General features: G+C 34.9%; 5 protein-coding genes across 5 annotated transcripts; 3 read left to right on the top strand and 2 right to left on the bottom strand.

The window, feature by feature from the left end:
• The first annotated feature begins 834 nt into the window (after nucleotides 1-834).
• Nucleotides 835-3,313, top strand: LOC120082665 (protein MICROTUBULE BINDING PROTEIN 2C). The gene is made up of 5 exons (XM_039037924.1): nucleotides 835-1,167; nucleotides 1,587-1,670; nucleotides 1,958-2,311; nucleotides 2,535-2,753; nucleotides 2,910-3,313. Exons 1-5 carry the CDS (start codon nucleotides 931-933, stop codon nucleotides 3,063-3,065), a joined length of 1,050 nt encoding a protein of 349 aa, XP_038893852.1. The 5' UTR covers nucleotides 835-930; the 3' UTR covers nucleotides 3,066-3,313.
• Nucleotides 3,314-3,448: 135 nt separating this feature from the next.
• Nucleotides 3,449-4,583, bottom strand: LOC120082666 (protein BREAKING OF ASYMMETRY IN THE STOMATAL LINEAGE). The gene is made up of 4 exons (XM_039037926.1): nucleotides 4,203-4,583; nucleotides 4,019-4,090; nucleotides 3,769-3,932; nucleotides 3,449-3,681 (listed from the first exon to the last, which is right to left on the bottom strand). The coding sequence occupies exons 1-4, from the start codon at nucleotides 4,494-4,496 to the stop codon at nucleotides 3,570-3,572; spliced, it is 642 nt and encodes a 213-aa protein (XP_038893854.1). The 5' UTR covers nucleotides 4,497-4,583; the 3' UTR covers nucleotides 3,449-3,569.
• A 1,075-nt stretch (nucleotides 4,584-5,658) lies between these two features.
• On the top strand, nucleotides 5,659-7,988 carry LOC120082457 (ADP,ATP carrier protein ER-ANT1). The gene is made up of 3 exons (XM_039037637.1): nucleotides 5,659-6,129; nucleotides 6,765-7,136; nucleotides 7,481-7,988. The coding sequence occupies exons 1-3, from the start codon at nucleotides 5,872-5,874 to the stop codon at nucleotides 7,793-7,795; spliced, it is 945 nt and encodes a 314-aa protein (XP_038893565.1). The 5' UTR covers nucleotides 5,659-5,871; the 3' UTR covers nucleotides 7,796-7,988.
• A 182-nt stretch (nucleotides 7,989-8,170) lies between these two features.
• LOC120082458 lies at nucleotides 8,171-9,494 on the bottom strand. The gene is made up of 3 exons (XM_039037638.1): nucleotides 9,029-9,494; nucleotides 8,850-8,938; nucleotides 8,171-8,724 (listed from the first exon to the last, which is right to left on the bottom strand). The coding sequence occupies exons 1-3, from the start codon at nucleotides 9,309-9,311 to the stop codon at nucleotides 8,416-8,418; spliced, it is 681 nt and encodes a 226-aa protein (XP_038893566.1). The 5' UTR covers nucleotides 9,312-9,494; the 3' UTR covers nucleotides 8,171-8,415.
• A 9,344-nt stretch (nucleotides 9,495-18,838) lies between these two features.
• On the top strand, nucleotides 18,839-19,294 carry LOC120084026. The gene has a single exon (XM_039039929.1). It carries the CDS (start codon nucleotides 18,839-18,841, stop codon nucleotides 19,292-19,294), a length of 456 nt encoding a protein of 151 aa, XP_038895857.1.
• The last annotated feature ends 1,723 nt before the right edge of the window (nucleotides 19,295-21,017 follow it).

Below are 21,017 nucleotides of genomic sequence, written 5' to 3' on the forward strand. Positions count from 1 at the left end.
CTTTTGCTATTATCGCTACTCCTACTTTTACTCTTCTCGTTCCATAGGGTTCTATTTTCTCTTATACTCCCACTCTCTCTACTCGTTTTTGCTCTCTATATTTTTTCGTTGCCTATTCTCGGTCTTGCTCTTGCTACTCCAACATGTTGTACAGTAAGGTTGTTTTAGTAAGTTTTAATGATGGCTAAAAACAACCATTTTTAATGAAATGTATGTTTTTTTTAAAAATAATTTTCTTAGCATGGGTTTTGCTTTTCTTGAAACATGGGCTAAAATCTAAAAACAAAAACTAATTCTTTTAATTTTCGTTTAGTAATCATTCAAATTTTTATTTTTAATTTTGTAAATTGTGATTGCTTTCTCACAACTTCTTAGTGATGGTTTTTATATTTTCTTAAAAAACATTTGAATTCTTAACCAAATTTCAAAACACAAAAACAAGCTTCTAAACACTTTTAAAATTACAACAAAATATAGAAACTAATAGATGGAAAAGTTGTGTTTATAGATTTAATTTTTAAATTTTTTTAAAAATGAACTAAGGCTAAAGCAAAAGTTAAAACTGTACTGACTTGTTAATTATTATTTTTAAAATTTTAAAATACAGAGACCAAATAGCACATCCTATATTTAGAGTTGGACTAAAATAGACATAAGACTAAAAACTTTATAACCCTAATTGAACTCTAATTTTAATATTAAACAAAAAAGAAAAATAGAGGGTATTGTTGTGGTTAATAGAGATCTACAAGGGCATTTTGGTAAAAGAATATTTATTTCGCATTTACGTTAATGATCCTAAAAGAAAACGAAATTCAAAATTGGTCCCAAACGACTATCCAATTTCGTTTCCTTCTTTACTCTCTTGCTTTCCTTTCTTTTCCTTCAAAATTCTTCCCTAAAATTTCACAACATTTCATCTTCTCCACCATGTTTGACCCCCAACATTTCGTCGATTTGCAAGACGATTCTGCTTTCGGCGACCAGAATTCATGGCTTTCCGGCGACCACAACTCCTCCCCGGCTCGCCGCCTCACTCACTCATCACTCACTAACGCATCTATTTCAACTTCAGCAACTACTGCTACTGCCGCCGCTAATGGCAATGTCGATCGTGAACTCTTCAACAATCTCGTCGCCATCGTACCCCTCGTTCAGTCTCTTATTGTAATTCCTCTCTTTTTAACTCTTTTGATGGTAGGGAATAATGGGGGTTTTCTTAATTTTGTTATAGGGTACTAAGGGTACTAGAGGGGAGGGGTAGTGCCGTGAGTCTCGTGATCGAGGGAAATTTGATTTTTAAAATCGTACTATTTTTAGCTTTCTATAAATTCTACTCATGGGATGCGAAAGGCTGGAGTTGTTTATTTTCTGAGATGGGAACTGGGGCAAAGTTTGGAAAGAAATTAATTCATCCATTGAATGTTTCTGTATTCGATGAAGGTTTAATTGTTGAAAATGTAATTCAATTCTGTTCCTTTGTGATTTCTTCTTAAATTCGAAATACTTCGTTTCATTTCTCTCTTCTTGCTTTCTTTTTTGGTTTTTGATGTTTATTGATTATGGGTATTTTTTTTTGGTTTTAGGATCGGAAAGCGAGTAGTTCATTCACGAAGCGGGGTTCAATGATTTATACTAAGACACCTTCTAGAGAATCATCACACAGGAAAGTAAGTACTTTAAACTTTTATACAATTTGGTGTTCTTATATACCCTTTATCTCTGATTTTAAGAATTCATTGGGTGGTATATATAGCGGTTTGATTTCAAGGAATGAAGAGTTTACCGAATTGTTTCATGTTTGTGATGATTTCTGTTAATTTAAGCGCAGAGTCCTTTGACCTTTGAATTTCTACTTATTTTGTTGCCAATAGCCTAATTTCAGTTTGTTTTATGGTGCAATTGTCTCTTTAACGTTTTGTGCATTCTTTAATAGTTTAACTTTTTACTCCTGAAGATTGAACAGAAAGGTAGAAATAATGGCCAATCCATTCCACCCAAGAAGAAAAAGGATCATGGAGACAAGGAACAGGGTCATAATGTTGATAATAATGCAGATACCGATGGCTTTTCGATGTTCTCCTCAAGTTCTTTGGTCTCTGAAAAGGACAAAGAAGAGCTAATCACATTGAGAGAACAAGTTGAAGATCTGCAAAAGAAATTGCTTGAAAAGGATGAACTTCTAAAATCAGCAGAAATGTCGAAGGACCAGATGAACAATGTTTATGCAAAACTTGATGCTTTGAGTCTCCAGTCTGCAGAGAAGGATTCTATGATAAAGTCTATTCATTCCCAACTTTCAGATGCAAAGGTTACTATAAATTGCATTTTGTTTATTGAAATAGTTTTCATTTGGTCTGTTCTATTGAGGAAGTAACGTAAGTTGATTGATGAAGCCCACCATCTTGAAAATATTTCCATTACCGGATGCCTACTAGTTTTCCAGTTGTAAATATTCCGGTTATGTAACGAAGATGGATGACTAACTACTGTTTAAACCATTACATAATAATAATAATTTTTTTCATATGCAGATTAAGCTTGCAGATAAACAAGCTGCCTTGGAGAAGATACAGTGGGAGGTAAAGACATCAAATACAAAAGTAGAAGAACTTCAAGAAGAGCTAAAGTCCTCGCAAGGAGATGTTTCATCATTTATGCTGTTACTTGAAGGCTTGACAAAGAATGATTGCAATGATCGTCTCAAAGATTATAGTCTTTCACTGTATCTCCCTGAGAGCTGTCCTTACATTGTGAGCACATTATGATATTCTTTTCTATATTTAAGTTTGTAGCAGCCTGTTTCTATGGTTCCCATACACTGGAAAGTTTGTAGCATATCATGTTGATACTTTTTCACAAAATAACGTTTATGACTTAGTTTGAGACTATTATCTTTTGTCATGCAGGATGATTTGGATGATGCGGAAATGAAGAAAATGGAAGAAGCAAGAAAAGCTTATGTAGCTGCTGTTGCTACTGCAAAGGCAAGGCAAGATGAAGAATCTATTGCTGCTGCTGCAACTGCAAGATCACATCTTCAATCATTTGTTTTCAGAACATAAGTTTCAAACATTCATTAGAAGCATCAATCGCGCTCGGTGCTACACGATACGATAGTGTTCTCTATAGGGTTGCCTGAGTTATTTATTTGTAGAATGCGCAAATTGGAACATTTGTTTCATTTTGTATGTATGTTGTATCTAACCTTCCCCATGTTCGTGTTTAATGGAAATGCGCCATGGTTGGTTGTGTGCCAGAGGGACGTTTTGTTCTGCAATTATTGAACACATCTCTCTCATTTTCAGATGCACATCTAGACTTGTTTGATCAAAACAAACCGTACTTTGGAAGAACTTCTGTTGATTTGTGTATAGTATAAAGAAAGGAAGAATGATTTTCATCTCAGGTGTTCTCATCTCTAACTAAAGAATGGATTACATGGTATTTCAAGACTCTTGAACACTAAATAACAGAAGATGCTTCTTCGTCATTCGAAACAAAGTCTGAATCTCGTTTGTGATTTGAATGACATTGAGATAAATGAAATCCTAATTTCAGTTTCTGTTTCAGAATTTACAACAGTACTGAAATCCTGCACACCGCGCCTTGTGCTTTCTCAGCCGCAAACCTTTTGATTTTGGCATTTGCACAGGGCTTCCACTCCATTCCCATCCCAACCTACATTGTCTCACCAAGAATTAGAATTCATCTATAATCTTGAATCTCTTTCCTTTATATCATTAATATTATCGAGAGAATACTTACACAGGAAACGCGAAGGATCCATTGCTGACATCTGAATGATTCGAGTCGCTTGATTCGGTAGGCACTTCCTCAATCGGATTGTCATTGATCACATCAATGTGATTTGCCATTCTGTTCTCTTCTTTATCCTTGTAAATATTCTCTATTTCTTCCTCTTCATCCTCCTATAGCTCATCTCATAATAAAGCCAACAGTAAATCTTCACATTTGTGATCATGGAAAGATAAATGAATAGTAAAAGATTATGTACCTTTTGGCCTGATCTGATGTGACCTCCATTGTTGTATCTTTTGGCTGCTTTATCGTCTTCACTATAATTAAGCTGTAAAGAGTGCGAGGTATTTTTTTTTTTTTTTTTAAATCTTTAATTTAGAATCATATAATATGATAGACAATAAAAAATATCAAGTTGTATATAAAACCTTCCTACTAACTGGTCTTGAACTTGTAGAAACCAAATCAATGCAATGGGAAGAAGTCTCTGAATTATTCCCATTCTTTATAACATCAAATGCTCCATCTTCTTTGAAACAGAAGACAATGTAGTCTTCATCTTCAAACTGTGGCCAACTCGAATCATCCGTCGTCCTTGTCACCATCTTGTTTTTGACAAGAACATCTTTAGCTTGTGGCGATGAGCGCTTTCTCTGTCTCGACATCTTCTTGGTATTCTCTCTACCTCTCGAGGTACTACTCTTCGTGTCGAAAACGATGTTTGTTATTGGCATCGGAGATGATGGTGTTGAAGTGAAGTATCTGTTTGGTTCATTATCTGTTGAAGATAAAACAAAAACTTACTATGAACATAAGAAGAGAAGTAAAAGTGGTATAGGAAAAAAGGGTCATACCTAAAGGAAATGTGGAAGCTAAGAAGCAAAAAGCCCAATCTCTAAGTCTCCATTTGATTGTCCATGGAATGGACATTTTGGTGTTTCTACAATAAGTTATAACAAAGTTTTGTTGGGAGAAATGAGAGAAAAGTAAGATTTGAATTAGAAATGGAGTGATTGAATCATGGGGAAAGTTACTGTTATAATTCCAATTGTAAGACTTATAATTAGTTAGTTATATTGCTAAACATATGCTTGAAATGGAGAAATTTGTGAAGATTAGTGGCTAAAACCAAAACCGCCAAAATGGAATTAATTTGTTTATTTAAAAAAGAAAAATAATAATAAATAAATAAAGAAAAAAAAAGGTTTTGCTTTGTTTGGTGTTGATAATAATTTGAATAGAAATAATTTCAAATTCTAAAAATTTTAAAGAAGGAAGTTATTTCAATTTTTTATAACTGCTGGAGCCAAATTGATTTAAAATTACTTAAAAAATATATTTTTTTGTTTGGATACTGCTAGAAAAGAAAAGAACGTATATAAATTTTTAGGTTTAAATATTGTTTTGGTTCATTTTAGTCTTTATATTTTAAATTTTGATTCATTTTAGTCTTTATTTTTAGTTCTTGTACCGATAAATTCGATTTATTTTGATTATTGAAATAATCTCACTTTATTTGAAAATATAATGATTAAAATGAATATTATAAAAATATAGAGATCAAAATAACCACCCATTGAAAGTAGAACCAAAATGAACCGTTTAAAAGAGTAGAAATTAAAATGAATCAAAACGAAAAATATAAGGATGAATAGTATTTAAACTAATTTTTTACTATTTTATCCTCCTAATTTTGGAGGAAGAAAAACTCAAGGTGTTTTTTTTTTTAAAAAAAAAATTAAATTGTTAGATTTTCTTCTTTTCTTTTTAAAAAATTAACTTTTGATTTTAAAGGTTGAGAATGATTTTGAAAATTCTATTTTGTTTTGAATCCAATAAATGGAATTACTATTTTGTTTTAATGGAATTGAAATTAATAAAAAATATTAAAGAAAAATCTGTTTTCTCCCTCTTCCTTTGTTGTTGCAGGCTTGCAGACACCACCAGCAGTTCTGTTTTTTCTTCCAAAAAGGCTTTTTTTTTTTTTTTTTTTAAGAAAAAGGTTCCTTTTCTTCTTCCTCTTATCTTCCAATCTCGGATTTTTATCTTCAAGTTTCCTATCTATCTTCTTCTCTGTGTTTTCTCGCCGTTAAGCTCGTCGAGAGAATCATGGCGACAAAATCCGAGAAATTTTCGGCGGATTTTGTGATGGGTGGAGTTGCGGCGATTGTAGCCAAAACTGCAGCCGCACCCATTGAGAGAGTCAAGCTTTTGTTGCAGAATCAGGGAGAAATGATTAAGAGAGGGCATCTTAAGAACCCATATCTCGGCATTCATCACTGTTTCAGAACAGTTTTAAGAGAAGAAGGCCTTTTCTCGCTATGGAGGGGAAATCAAGCTAATGTTATTCGATATTTCCCTACTCAGGTAACCCTATTCTTCATTTCTTTTAATTAATTTACAACCAAATTTTATATTTCAATTTATTATTTCTTTTCTGGGTTTGCTTTTTCTTCCATTTTGATCATTCTGCATCTTCCCTTCCCTTATTGGTTGTTCTATTCTGTGTATCCTCTTTCATTTAATACCATATTACTATCTTCAATTGTTAAATGAGCATTTGGATGAAATCATGAATTTGATTGATACCACAGATTCAGGAACTAATTAACATCTTAATCCCCATGAAATGAAGGTTTAGTATCCTCTTTCATGATTCTAGTGAACTGATTGTTCTGTGTATTCACTTTCATTTAATACCATATTACCATGAACTGTTAAATTAGCATTTGGATGAAATCATGAATTTCATTGATACCACAGATTCAGGAATTAATTAACATCTTATTAATCCTCATGAAATGAAGGTTTAATATGTTTGATGCATTCTAATTGATGTCATCTTGGAGAATGTTCAAGATTCTAATGCATTGATTGAGAATTATTTGATTTTATGTTTAAACTTTTAGTTTATTTGTTTTTTTGGGATAACCTACCAAAGCTTTAAATTTATGTTACTATCTCCAAATGCTTTTACAGAAGAGAATTTGAATTGCCCATAGGCTTTCAACTTTGCGTTCAAAGGTTACTTCAAAACGAAATTTGGGCGGTCGAAAGAGAAGGATGGGTACATCAAGTGGTTTGCTGGAAATGTTGCTTCAGGAAGTGCTGCAGGAGCAACTACATCTTTGTTTCTGTATCATTTGGATTATGCACGCACTCGGCTTGGCACTGATGCAAAGGACGGTGGCAGTAACAGTCAGCGCCAGTTTAAAGGGATATTGGATGTCTACAGAAAAACATTGTCAAGTGATGGAATTGTTGGTCTATACCGAGGATTTAGCGTTTCGATTGTGGGAATTACTCTGTACAGGGGCATGTATTTTGGGATTTACGACACTTTGAAGCCTCTTGTTCTGGTTGGACAGTTTGAGGTAAGGATCTATTCTGTTCAGTAGATCAATTAGTTTTTTTTTTTTTTCCTTCTAGGTAGACATTCAACTTGTACTTTTACTGGAAGATATATGGAAATTACTTCAAGCTATAACATAAAATTTGACCACATCTATGAAATAGGCAACAACTGAAGTATTCTCTATTCAGTTCAACATACATATTAGTATAACTTACAACAGCAAATGATAGTCTTGGGACCTGCTTGTTAGAGAAATACACTATCTTCTTGTCATAAGCTATTAAGCATAGATATCTTCAATTTCTTTGCTTTCCTTTCTTTATACCTGTCCTTTGAAAGATTGCGGAATGTTGTTTTATGCAGGGGAACTTTTTTGCTAGTTTCTTATTGGGGTGGAGTATTACAACCTTTTCTGGGGTATGTGCTTATCCTTTCGACACACTACGACGAAGAATGATGCTTACATCTGGACAAACCCTGAAGTACCGTAGCGGTTTGCATGCATTTTCTGAGATCATTCGCCATGAGGGCATTGCTGCTCTTTTTCGAGGAGTCACGGCCAATATGCTTGTTGGTGTTGCAGGGGCTGGCGTTCTTGCAGGCTACGATCAATTGCACCAAATTGCATGTAGACATGGTTATTCCTTTGGAGGACAGCATCGAATAGCCTCAAAATGACTGAAAGTGGGACCTACACTTTTTCCTGGTTCAACTTCTAAATTGAACCTGACGCATATCTGGGGGATTAAAAGGAAGATGTAAGGCATTGTCTGTGTATAATCGATAAATACATCTACATTTGTTGGTTGTTTTATGTAATTTATGACTTCAAGTTGAAAATTCAAATGGAAGGATTTATCTGGGAGTCCAACCTATATTTGACAGTTTCTCTACCATCTTTTATTTTGATACACGTCAAAGTCAGATGAATTATCGTGAGACCGTAACCTAGCTTAATGAGGTTACCGATTTGTACTGGTCCTTTTATTCGAAGGAGGGCTGACTAACTTTCATAAATCTCTGCTATGGATTTCTACTAACAAATATATGTGCTTGAACAATAGAATTACAGCAGGATCTTTTTATAACTCTTTATAGGATAGAAACTACAATTTCAGAATCTTTTGTTGTTGATTCCTGTGAGAAAATCCTAACTTTACCTATAAATGTAGCAACATCCAACCACTTTATGGTATAGCAAGTCCAAGTTTGAAGGTCTAACCATTGTATTCACTTTGTAACCCTAAAAAGGTGAGAAACTATGTTACACAAAAAGGAAAAGAAAGAAAGATAAAAGATCAAGCCAAGAGCCAAAAGTTCTTGTGACTTTTGGTTGTGATCAAATATCCTCCAATCTGTTTGCTCTTCTTCCTTACTGCAATGGTCATACAAGATGAGTTCTGTATGCAATACTCTGCTGTTGCTCGACAAGTCTTCTTCTTCCTCCTCCTCCGATTGCGTCTTGTTGCCCATCTGTTCAATAGACGCCGGAGAATCGGCCTCTTTCTTTGGCCAAGTACCAAAAGTGAAAGTTTATGTTTCTTTGCTTCCTTCACAATTATTGGACCTCTTTCTTTCCCTTCCAGCAATGCTACCTCTACTTGTACCTACCCAAATATAATAGGGTCAAACTGGTTATTTAGTGAGATTAGTCAAGGTGCGCATAAGTTGGCTTGAACACCATAATATTAAAAAAAAAAAAAAAAAAAACATAGCATTAACGTGAAGTTACCTCAGGTCTTGTCTTTAGGCACATATTTCTCATAGAAAAGAGAAGCTTATGGGCCTTTATGTAATTCACCTTGTTACCAAACTCAAAACCTACAAAAAGAAACAAAAACAATCATTTGCATCTCAACCCATCTTCTCTTCTGCTAAAAGAAAAACAAAACAAATCTCTGAAACTCTCACGTTGAAGCTTCAAACTTTTAAGAACATGAACAAGAACAATGGTATCATTGTTCTGAACAGCATGAGAGAGTGTCCATTCCAAAGCTTGTTTAGCCTCAACACTCCAATCCACAACCACCATTACTCTGTTTCCATTTTGAGACAAAGCTTTGGAGTTATCAGAGCTGAAATCTTCTTCCCCATTGACACCATTCCCCAAAAGCTCCTTTTTTTGAACATTTTCCACAGAATCTGAGATGGGGTTTTTCTGTTGTGGCTTAGAACAAAGCAAGAAGCAAGCCATGGCCAAATTTCAGCCTGCTCTAAAACTCAAAACCCACCACTTTTATGTACCCATTTAAAAGGTGAGAAAGATAATGGAAAAATGAAGCAACATAAATACAAAAAACAATGGTGGATAGGGACAGCAATGCATTGACTTTAATACTGTTGAATTTGAAAGTCCAAAAATTTGATGCATTAAAAACTAAGGTTGTTTTGTTGTTTGGATGTCAAATGATGGTAGGGCTGTTCCTAACTAGCTTAGACGTGCAGCACATAAATTTTTGTGAGCTAAGTCTTCAAAAATCTGCTGCCCCATTCATTATTATTATTATCAAAAAAAAAGAATTTTTTTTTAATTATTTTTATGATTGGAAATATGAATTCTTTGAATTATTTCACACGAGGCCTCCCTTTTATTTTTCTTGGCTTGAAGATGAGTGATTGACTCATTCTACCTAACACTCTGCCTCTTTACAATTATTTGGTCCTATTCAATTTCTTCATATCATCACCCCTATGCATTAGGTCAAGAATTTTACTTCTAGTTATATTTTTTACTCCCTAAACTTAGAGAAGTTATTTATCTTCCTAATTTTATTGATTATTTAACATAAACTTGAATTAATTTTACAACTTCTTTTTAGTATAACAATAGTGAAAATGGGGATCGAATCTCCGATAAAAGGTCATGCTAATTACCGTTGAGCTAAGTTCACTTTGACATTTAAAGTCTGACTTAATACAGTCGTTTACATAGATGTCGTAGTTATAAGATAATGAAAAATAAATATGTTTATGTTAAGTTTTATTGGTAAAAAGTTAAGTTAATTTAGACTTTTTTTGTGACAAAATATACATGGAAGATTGAGGAAGAAACATAATTTTGCAATTATGATCATACAGCCTCTAAATCAGCAAGCACTTTTTGAATGGTGAATTGAATTGAATTCAATTTGGTTTTAATTAAATATGAAAGAATGATAGCAAATACATATTGAATTAATAATCTTGATTGAAGCATATCAAAATATTTAGATAAATTTCTAGAAATAAAGTGGCAATATGGGTTGCATTCCAAGTATGTAGTTAAATGGAGTAAAGGGTTCATTCAATTTCAATTTAATTATTGTGGACTGTTGACTCACCCACCGACAATATTAATTTCTTTTTTTTTTGAGTACACAATATTAAATCATTTTCTTTTAATAATATATATTCTCTTAAAACTTATTACTGTTTGATGTAGGTTCATTCTTAATAAATTTTACTGTGCACAAACAATGGGTAACACTCCAAATTTTAATGCCTAACTTTGCTATATAATTGATATCTGGGTATGGTGGCTGGTATTATCGTAACCAATGCTAAGGGTCGTAAACATGGTAGGGAGAGAGTAAAGTCTCGAAGTAGATTTAAATGAAATCGATATTTATGAACAAAATTCAATTAGTTAAAATATATATCTTTGACTAAGAAAAGATCGAAAAAATTGAGATTCTAAATGAGATCGAGCCTAATATTGGAGATACATCTCGTTCCACATTTACAAGGGGAGAGTAACTTTGAGATAAGGAAATAATATTAAAGATGGGTTGTGAAAACGAAAAGGTTCATTTGCTTTGACTTGTAAGCAAATTGTGACATTTGTCATTCTCATTTTGTTTGGATGTAATCCATAAATAATGGCACAAATAAAGATGTTCACATTTACCATCTTATTGGAGAAAAATTCTAATATATCAACCAAAACAAAACTCACATTCAAAAGAATTTATACTTTAAATGATCTTCCATTTTTCACTTACTCATTTCCCTTCTACCGTTGACCATTATTCCATCTCTTCATTGCTAATTTACCATTGGAGATGATTAATAGAGGAAGAAAAAAATAAATAAGTCCCCTACAATTAAAATAAATGTAGGGGGATTTTTATTATAAAAAAAGGGGCCAAATTATTTACGATTTATAGGAAAAGTCTAAAAATTCGTTAGCAGCCCAAAAAATCATGTTAAATACCAAAAAGCCTAACACACACGCAAAAAATGTGAAATCCATGCGACGACCTGACCTGATCCACGATTAATAAAAAATCACGTGATTTTCTCCACGATTTTTCGAGCATTTTTCCCTTCAACGCGAGTCGATGCTTCATCTCCATTTTTCTATTCCTCTGTATTTCTTTCATTCAAAACGAATTCCTCTATATCGTTCTACTTCTTCTTCTTCCACCGCCGTTGCTTCTTCTTATTTTTCTCTACTTCCGTCGTCACTGCATCTTGCTCTTCTTCTTCTTCTTAATCCTTCTTTCACTGCGCTCTTACTTCTTCTTCATCTTTTTGCTACCGTTTCCACATCTTCCTTCTATCACTGCATCAATAATTCTTTCTTCTATCACTACATCAGTAATTAAACGACTCTTCAAGGTACAACTCTTTTCTTTTCTTCTTATCAATTTATTAGTGATTATAGTTATTAAGCCTAATTTTTGCTCGGTGGTAATACTTATTAACCCTAAATTTTGTGCATAGATATAAGGAACATCAAAAGGAAGACAATTAAAGGAGAATCATCAAACAAACCAAAGAAGATAAAAATACAAAAGAAGGAACAAGGGAAAGTAAAACTGAAGGTATAAAGAAATTTGTGATAGACGGTGATAGTGCTCTATCACTGTCTAAGATCACTACCAATATCTATCACATAAAGACATTATTGAAAGTGTTCTATCACTGTCTATCATTGATAGACATTGGAAGTATTATATCCTCTTCTATCTCATTAGTCTAGTATTCGAGCTTTGATATAGATTCCCGCTTACCTTACCCACGCTACACTCCCACTCCAAGCTACGCCTTTCGCCACAAGACGTCTCGATAGAGCCATCAGCTTTGTGTTTCAGGGTACACTTGGGAACTGATCACGTTACCAAGAGGCAAACGTACGGTTGGCTTGCGGGAAGTCATAAAGGGACGTTAAACATCATTGATAGAGAGTGATAGATATGTTTTAATTATTGATATTTTTCTTGTTTGCTCCATGATAGATATATTTTCTTAGATATGTTTGGATAGTTGCTAGTTATTGGATTGTTACAGTTGGTGTTTTGATATTTGTTTTGTTTTGAGTGATAGTCAATGATAGAATTTTTCTATCCATGTTCATCACAGATAGACAATGATAGACTACTATCAGTGTCTATCTATGATAGACATTGAAAGTGTAGTGATAGACAGTGATATACCACTATCAATGTCTATCTATGATAGACATTGAAATTGTTCTATCCCTATCTATCATTGATAGAGAGTGATAGATATGTTTTAATTGTTAATATTTTGTTTGTTTTCTTGTTTGCTCAATAATAGATATGTTGTGGTTGATTACCTAAATCTCGTGGGTTTTGTAGTTTGTACTTGTAATGTACAAAAAAAAATTTATCTAATAAAATCTCATGCATTTTATTCGACATTTAGTAGCCTTTGTTGGGGTTGATGCCCTAAAGTCTCGTGTCTTGTAGTTTGTAAACAGTTTGTACGAACGCTTGTGTTGTATAATATATGATATTTTACTTCACATCTTGTATTTTGCTCATTTGCATGTTTTATTTGCTTTACCACAAACCAATAAACATAAAATCCTTGGTTATTTGTATGTAACTCAAGCATGTATGTGGTAACATATAAGTGGATCATGTCTTGAGTGATAACCAAAGTGGTCTGTAGTATATGGATATAGGAGGGAAACCTTATCCTGATAACGCTATGGATGCAGCCCGCTTTGTGGAATGGTCACAAGTGTTGTGACTTGTCACAGATGGTCTGATCCTGATCATTCGTGTTGGGGACATGCGAACGGGGGCATCCTATACAAAGAGTTTGTATAAGACTTAACCACGAAGTATTATCGTCTCGTTATATAACACCGTTCATGACAGAGACTTCACTTCACTAGGATGACCATAGGTAACATGACCTCAATCCTGAATGAGTTGGGAACTCCTGCCATTGAGGGCGGTCCTTTGATTTGTATGAGTGTGAGTGATCAGGTCAATTCAAACCTACCATTTTGGGGATTCGTCTGACTTGGGAGCTGGGAACTCAACTACACAAGATGGAATTCACTTCTTTCCAGAGGCAAGGGTAAGTAGATAGATAGCTCCCTTAAGGGCTGATTCCGGGGCTTGAACGATGTGGGGCCACACACCTTCTCTTGGCCCGAGAGGTGTTCACACATAGTTGGACTGTTCACACATAGTTGGACTATATTGTATTTTTCATTAGAGAAATCAGTGATACTTAAGGAGTGAGATGTAACTACAGGGACAAAACAGTAATTTGGCCCAACTGTACTTACGAGCATCTATGAAGGGTCATCGTACTCATGATTGGTTATATCCAATGGACACAGAAGTATATCTGTGGTAAGAAGAGTTCAGCTGTTGGTCTTTAGTGGAATGCTTGACAATTAACGGATGGTGGATCTCATGGCTAAAGAGTTTAGTCAGCTATTCACGAACCGTTGGAGCTTCGAGCCACGGGTAGGTCCCCTGGGTAGCTTGGATAAAGTCGAGAATCAGTGTTTGGGTTAATTTAAAATGTTCAAATTGACAAGAGGAAGTTCGATTATATATGATATAATTGGACTAGTTAATTATATATGATATAATTGGCTAAATGTATGAGATACATTATATTGGAGGAAATTAGATATAAATATGATTTATATCATGTAGAGGAGAAATTACTATAGTAGATATGTGATATCAAACTATAGATTAAAAATATAATATGATTATATTTATTAATATTTTAATTGGTTAATTATATGATAATTAACCCAAAATCACGTTTGGACTGTGTTAATGGGAACCATGTCAGTTATTGTAACCGATGAATAAAAATGAAATTTGTTTCATTTTGAATTGTTCGTCCGAAAAAAGATTGAAGGAGCGTGTTGGTGTGAAAACATAATCGATCGCTTAAAATCGAGAGCCTATACGATAGTCGCTCAGCATCTAAGCGATTGCATACCTCGCGCTTAAACGATCGTCTACCTAGCGCCTAAACGATTGCACACTAAGTCTTAAACAATCAGTTAGCATTCCTAAACGAACGTATAGTGTGTCGTGTTTGCTAAACGATCACCTACTTGTTTCTAAACGATTGTTCAGTAAAATCTACATGACCGTGTAGTTTCTCCTAAGCGATAAGCATCTTACTATACGATAGCTTCATATTCCCTCCTGCTTACTTATCGCCTACATGATCAGTTCTTCCTCCTACCTCTACCAAACTCACCAAAGACCACGCTTTGGGTTCTCACTCCGAGAATACCTGGGGCTCTTTTCTTGTGGTGTCATCCCCGTTGCGTTCGTGTTTTTGCAGTTGTTCGTGCTACTGTAGTCAACGCATCTGCTGGGCGTTGGTTGATCGGGTAGAGGTCATCCACTGCATTGAGTTTCAAAGTTTGAAAACCGTCTTCAACTGGCATGTGAACTCTCTCCCTAGTTATTTTTTGTTCAAAGCATGCCGTTAATTGGCTGGTTGTTTGCATAACTATGCGTTTGAATGTATCTGGTGTATTTCGGTCATTGTGAAATTGGAGCGATCCGAACGTACTCATAGAACTCTTCGTTAAGAGATCCTTCAGCATTAACCTACAAAACCAATAAACTAAGATCCAAGGTTGTCTTCTATAACTTGAACATGCATGTAAATACATACAAGTGGATCATGTTTAAGCCATAACTTAAACAGTCTATAGTAGATGGACAAGGCTTGGTACCTTATCCTACTGTCACTACGAATATGATCCACTTTGTAGTTGTTACAATCTTGCAAAGTGCTACAAATCATTTGATCTTGATCAATCATGTGAAGACATGTGAGGGGGGTGTTCTACACAAAGAGTTTGTTTAAAATTAGACCAAATGAACAGCTCACTATATAACACCGTTGATAGAAGACAATTACATTTCACCAGGATGAGTACAGGTGACTTGACCTAAATCTTGAGTAAGTTGTGGACTCCTATCTTGCCTATGAAGGTGATCCTTTGATCTGCATGGGTGAGAATGGCCAATTTAGTCGACTCAATATGCCTACCATTTTGGGAATTTATCTGATTGGGGAGCTGGGAGTATAGCTACACAAGAAGGAATTCACTCATTCTCTATATTTTGGAAGAAGTAGAGAAATTGCTCCCTTCAGAATTGATTCCTAGGCTTGAACAATGTGGTGCCACACCCTTTCCTGGTCTGAGAGGGGTTTGATCCTAGTTGGACTATGACTTATTGTTTATTAGAGGGATCAGTGGTACTTAAGAAGTTAGATGTAACTATAGGGGCAAAACGGTAATTTTGGCCTAATTGTACTTACGAGTAATTTGTGAAGGGTCAATGCACCGTTGATTGGTTACCAATGGACACATAAATATATCTGTAGTACGAAGAGTGCAACTGTCGATCTTTAGTGGAGTGATCGACAATTAATGAAAGTTGGGTAATTTAAAATAGTTTAATTGATTATCCAAGTCCCATTGGAGCTTCAATCTATAGGTCTATAAGGCCCCCTCGGTAGCTCAACTAGAATTATTGAGAATCAAATTAATTTTGGATTAATTTGAATTGTTCAAATTAATTGAGAAAATTAATTATATATGATATAATTAATATAATGTATTTGATACATTATAATATAAAGTTTTATATGAGAGGGATAAATATTTGGATATGGTTTAGATATTAATTATATGAATTTGATTCATATAAAAAACTATAGGTTAAATTTAATATGAATTTTATTTACATTAAATACCATAGATTAATGAGAGAATTTAAAATTATAGGTTATATTATATCTGATATAATATAAACTATAGGTTATATGTTATATTAGATACAACATATAGTATAATATATTATATAGTACGATATATTATATAGTGGTGTGGTTATTATATAATTATATATTAATTAAATTAAAATTAGTTTTAATTTAAGATGATGAACACACATGCGTTGAAAATTGGGATTCCGAAGAAGAGAATGAAGAAAGAGAGGATGCGACAGCATCCATAGAAACTTGCCATGCGATAACAGAGATATTGAAGAATGAGGAAATGTTGAATTTGGATGAAGAAAGAAAAGCACAAAAGCCCTCTTTAGAGCAACCACCTACACTAGAACTAAAATCTCTACCAACCCATTTGAAGTATGTATTTCTCGACCAAAATGAAACCTTACCAGTCATCATATCCTCTGCGTTACTTGAAGAAAAAGAAACCGCGCTGCTTAGTGTTCTAAAGAAATATATTAGAGCAATTGGATGGACGCTCGCAGACATAAGAGGTATTAGCCCGATGTATTGCATGCATCAAATCCAGCTTGAAGAAAATCAGAAGGGCTCGATAGAACCTTAACATGGACTGAACCCTGCGATGAAAGAGATTGTCAAAAAAGAAATAATTAAATGGTTAGATGCCGACATTATCTACCTTATCGCAGATAGCACGTGGGTCAGCTCCGTGCAATGTGTCCCCAAAAAGGGTGGGATGACAGTGGTTCCTAACATAAACAATGAATTGATCCCCATGAGGACTGTCATGGGTTGGCGGATTTGTGTGGACTATAGGAAACTCAACGCGACGACAAAGAAAGATCATTTCCCCTTGCCTTTCATTGATTAAATGCTTGACCGATTAGCGGGGAATGATTATTTCAACTTCCTTGATGGGTACGCAGGCTATAACCAAATTATGATCGCACTAGAGGATCAAGAAAAGACCACGTTCACATGTCCATATGGAACGTTCGCCTTTCATCACATGCCTTTTGGATTATGCAATGCTCCCAGTATGTTTCAAAGGTGTATGATGGCGATCTTCTCCGAGTACCTTGATGACTCAGTTGAAATCTTTATGGATGACTTCTCAGTCTATGGACAAACATATGAAATCTGTCTACAAAACTTGGAGAGAATACTGGAAAGATGTGGAGAAACTAATCTGGTGTTGAACTGGGAAAAGTTCCATTTTATGGTTAAAGAAGGAATTGTGCTCGGGCACAAGGTTTCAAGGAATGGATTAGAGGTGGACAAAGCAAAAATTAAAGCTATAGAAAAATTTCCACCTTCAGAAAATGTGAAAGCTTTAAGGAGTTTCCTAGGACACGCGGGGTTTTACAGAAGGTTTGTGAGGGACTTTTCCAAAATCGCTCGACCTTTGAATGCATTTTGGAAGCTGATAGACCCTTTAATTTTGATTCACGCTGCCTCACTGCATTCAAAACACTAAAGGACGCTTTGACTACAACGTCAATTCTAATCGCACCCGATTAGGCAAATCCATTCGAACTGATGTGCGATGCCAGCGGATATGCGATAGGGGAAGTCTTGGCACAAAAAGTAAAGACAATGTTAAACCCCATCGCTTATGCTAGTAGAACATTAAACTCCACGCAGGCGAATTACACCACCACCGAGAAGGAACTTTTAGCAGTGATTTTTGTGATTGAAAAATTCAGATCTTACTTGTTGGGATCAAAGGTGATTGTCTACACAGACCCCTCTACGATAAGATATTTGATGACTAAAAACGATGCACAACCTTGACTAATCTGATGGGTTCTCTTACTCCAAGAATTTAATATGGAAATAATTGACCGAAAGGGAACAAAGAACCAGGTCACTGACCATTTATTGCGATTGGAGAATCTAGAGTGGATCGGATCTAGTCGGAGATAAACGCCTCATTTCCTGATGAGCAGTTGCTTAAGATTGAAGAACTACCCTGGTATGCAGATATTGTCAACTTCTTGGTCTGCAAATAATTTCCTGAAAACTACTCATCCCATCAAAAGAAAAGGCTCATTTATGAATGCAAAATTTACTAATGGGACGATTCAAATCTCTAAAAAGGGGACTAGACCAGATATTGAGACTCTGTGTTCCAGAAACTGCTTTCCATCGCATATTGTTTCATTGTCATGAATCACCCTATGGAGGGCATTTCGATGGACAACGCACAACAGCAAAAGTTTTGCAATGTGGGTATTACTAGCCCACTCTATTTAAGGACACATGAGAATACTCCATGAAATGCGATAAGTGGCAATGCACTGAAAGCATTTCAGAAAAAAAATGCAATGCCAATGAACATCATTTTGGAGGTGAAACATTCGACGTCTGGGAAATAGATTTCATGGGACCATTTCCATCGTCAAATGGTTATAAATACATTCTATTGGCTATCGACTGTGTTTCCAAATGGATTGAAGCTGTTTCATGCATTGCAAACGATGCGACAACAGTCTCTAAGTTCTTGTAGATAAACATCTTCACTCGTTTTGGCAGCCCACGTGCCATAATAAGTGACGAAGGGCCCACTTCGTGAATCACATTGTTAGTAAACTATTGATCAAATATAATGTCCACCATAAGATCGCCACTGCATATCACCCCCAAACAAACGGACAAGCAGAGGTTTCTAATAGAGAAATCAGGTCAATCTTAGAGAAGGTGGTGAATCCATCGTGGAAGGATTGGGCCATGAAACTGGATGATGCCTTGTGGGCATATTGGACTATTTATAAGACACCCATAGGCATGTCACCATATGCGTTGGTGTTTGGAAAGGTTTGTCATCTACCATTGGATCTGGAATATAAGGCGATGTGGGCAGTTAAGAAATTTAACTTTGATCTTAAGGCTGCAGGAGAAGAGAGAAAACTTCAATTACTAGAGCTGGACGAGTGGAGATTACAAGCGTATGAGAATTCCAAAATTTACAAAGAACGCACTAAGCGATGGCATGATAAGTGTCTTTGCAAGAAAAACCTCAAGATAGGTCAAAGAGTATTACTGTTCAACTCTAGGCTGCGTCTCTTTCCTAGAAATCTGAAGTCGCGTTGGTCCGGGCCTTTCATAATCAAGGAAGTATTCCCGCATGGATCGGTGGAATTGACCAACGAAGATGGGACCAATGCATTTAAAGTGAATCGATAAAGAGTAAAGATGTATTATGGAGGATATTTCCAACGCGAGAAAACCTCCATTGACTTGGGTAAGCCAGAATAAAGAAGAAACACTCAGTCCCTACGATGATAAGCTTTATACATTCATCAGGGACAAAGTATATTCTTTTGAATATCTTTTTTGTTCTTCTTTCAAAAATCTATTTTATTTTCTGCATATTTACTACTCTTTATGATTGTCAACTCTTTTCTTTTTATCTTTCTATCTTTTTGATTTCATCATTTTGATCGCAATAAACGAATGTGATGGGCTTAAACACGTGATCGATTGAGCTTATAAATAATAATAATAATAGTAATAGTAATAATAATAATAATAAAACCCATCACAATTAAAATATCAGCCCATCACAGGAAAGGGTGCGATCAAAATAATACGAGCGAAAAATTAAATTTGGGGGTTTGTCCTTCCTTGCCTCATCTTATTTCAATTTTTATACTTCTCACTTTCAATTTAATATTGCTGAATTCTACTATCGCATTCTCTCTCATTTGGCTCAATTCTGAATTTTTTATTACTTAATTTGGTCGCCGCATTCATTCTTTGCGCATTATGACTTCAATGATGAAATATATGCTTCTTTTCTTATCACATGAACTAGCGTCAAAGTAATTTCAGGACAATCGATTCACAAAATATTTCTAAAAATTGGTGGTCTGCCAGCTTTACTTCAAAGCTACTTTTACAAAATTTTCTAAATCCATCGCATGAATTATTTTGTTTTCAACAATGAGGACATTGCTGCGTTTTAAATTCGGAGCGGGGGTGTTATTTTTAGCCTTGTTATTTCCAGATCTTCATTTCAATTTTAAGAATAAATAAATAAATAAATAAATAATTTACTATATAACGTTGAGATCGGATCCTGCTCGTAGTTGGATGTCTGCATGACACCCGTGGGGGCAAGCCAAAATGAAGGTAGGAATCGTGATCAACGCAGAAGTTAAGTGATCCTAACTCCTCTGCCAAATAAAAATATGGGCATGAGTTTTGATTGAAAAGAGCGCCTCGCTTGTAGTTGGATGTCCGCATGACACCCGTGGGGGTAAGCCAAAACGAAGGCTGGGTACTCAGATTAGCGCAAGATCACAAAACGAATATCTGAATCATGCAAAGGCCGAAACCACATGAACATCCCGGTTTAATAAAATTTGAAATAAATTATGTGATGTCCTGGGAAATGAGTAAAGATTTTTTTTTGAAGATTAAGCTCACGGTCCCTAAAGATGAGAAATATTTTAGGAAGAGATTATGATAGAAATTAATAATGATAACGATTCAGCGATTTGAATAAGGCATTATGAGAAGCCTAGGCAGGGTGAAGACGATTGAAATTTTGAGAAATCTTTAGTTTTTTGCTTAAGGTCAAACATTGTTTTAAATTTGAAGGTATGATAACTGATAGAAATACAAGTTATTAAACTCAAATTATTAAAACAATGGGAGAAAGCGATGATTGAAATAGGCAATATTACGATTGAATGTGCCAAACTAAAAGAAAAATTCCGATCGCTAACACACATCGCATAAAAGTAGTTAAATTGCGTTATTCTGTCCAGGTACAATGCGATGGCGAATTTTGAGTTTGCGATCCAAGGGTACCTCAAAGATGATCGCATAAAAACCTTACATAAAGGCGATAGCATAATATAATGAAACATGATGGGACATAAAGCTGATTACAGTCAAATTA

This window comes from Benincasa hispida, chromosome 8, assembly GCF_009727055.1.
Source record: "Benincasa hispida cultivar B227 chromosome 8, ASM972705v1, whole genome shotgun sequence".
Lineage (NCBI taxonomy): Eukaryota > Viridiplantae > Streptophyta > Magnoliopsida > Cucurbitales > Cucurbitaceae > Benincasa > Benincasa hispida.